Source organism: Cervus canadensis, chromosome X (genome assembly GCF_019320065.1).
Source record: "Cervus canadensis isolate Bull #8, Minnesota chromosome X, ASM1932006v1, whole genome shotgun sequence".
NCBI lineage: Eukaryota > Metazoa > Chordata > Mammalia > Artiodactyla > Cervidae > Cervus > Cervus canadensis.
Window position 1 is genome coordinate 130,478,765 of NC_057419.1, and position 1,533 is coordinate 130,480,297.

The 1,533-nt window shown below is 35.4% G+C and overlaps 1 protein-coding gene across 1 annotated transcript in view; it reads right to left on the bottom strand.

The window, feature by feature from the left end:
- Window positions 1-553: 553 nt before the first annotated feature.
- LOC122435444 (cancer/testis antigen 47B-like) overlaps window positions 554-1,533 on the bottom strand; it is a 2,590-nt gene continuing 1,610 nt past the window's right edge. Inside the window, exon 3 of the mRNA XM_043459626.1 lies at window positions 554-718. Coding sequence (XP_043315561.1) covers window positions 573-718 — 146 coding nt within the window. The 3' untranslated portion in view covers window positions 554-572. The remainder of the gene's footprint in view (window positions 719-1,533) is intronic.

The window sequence follows — 1,533 nt, forward strand, 5'->3', positions numbered from 1 at the left end:
AGCACATCTCAACTCAGATTAGCCACATTTTGAATGTTCAGCAGCCACACATGGCTAGTGACTAGTAAACAAGTTCAGATCTAAAGCCATGACTTCAATTTCAGTCTTTACAAAATTGTTTTAAAACAAGTGCTCAGGGCTGGTGCACTGAGAAGACCCAGAGGAATGGGATGGAGAGGGAGGTGGGAGGGAGGATCAGGATGGGGAACACATGTAAATCCATGGCTGATTCATGTCAATGTATGGCAAAAACCACTACAATATTGTAAAGTAATTAGCCTCCAACTAATAAAAATAAATGGAAAAAAAATACAAATTTTATTTTGGGCTGCAATAAAAGAATTTAAAACAGGCTTATCAAATGGTGGAGTGTGATGCTTTCCAATGATGTAAAATGGCTTCTCATTTTTAAAGAGATTTAAATCAGGATTATTTATATACATAAATCTATATTTCAGTTTATTACTTTAAAACTTATATTTGACAGCATTTGTTCTAGTTAAAACTATCTGTAAAAGATAAAAGCCAAAAAAAAAAAAAAGATAAAAGCCAATTAGATATTGGATTTTTTATTAGATATTATCATTAGTTGCTTTTTGGGTGATGAATTTTGGAATGAAATCAACATTAATAACATTCCCATGGGCTTCTGAAAAATCTAAAAATAGTGAAAAATGGATCCTTTCTTCTTTCTCTGTCTTCTTTCTAGTCTTCCAAACTGCAGGAAGAAATGAGAGAAAATGAACAATTAGACAGCATAAGCCAGCACCAGAGACTTTCTAAATCTAAGAAAACAGTCAGCCTTATGTATATCTGCTATCTGAGGGTTGTATCTCAACAAAGAGAGAAGAAAAACACATTTTCCTTTTGTAACCTGCACCCTGGATACTGGGTGCATGTACAACCTGATGGCTTCAATCATGTGATCCTACCAACCTTGTCTCCCTCTTGCCCAACACCATAAATGCTTTTTTTTCCCCCTTCCTTTGAGAGGCTAGTCTGGGACTTAAATCACTCTTTCTACCTTAAAAGCCTGTACTCACTCCACAGATGATACTCCCTTACCCTCCTAGAGCCTCTGTTTCCATATCTACCATATGAGAAAGAGGCTGTTATTATGAAACACAGCACTATGAAAATGAAGGAAAAAATGTTAATCATTAAAGACAAGATATACACCTTCACTACCAACTCAGTGATAAACAAGTCATACTATGCCTGTTTCTTTTGTCTGTCACATAAAATATAAAAATCTACAACTGAACAAATGTTTAAGTATTAATCACTAAATGTGGTCCTACTTGAAATTCTGAACATTTTGCTATTTGTAAGTAGTTACATTCTAAAAGACGTCTTCTCTTAGTGCAGGAGACTGCACTTCTGTGGTCAAGAAATGAAGGCCAAACTAGTGCACAGCCCAGCTGCTGCTGCTTTTAGTCACTGTTTTCTAAAGAAATACTGGTCTTAGGTACTGATACATTTACAACTTGTTGGTAGTCTTACAGATAGAGGACAAAAGACCTCATAAGAACA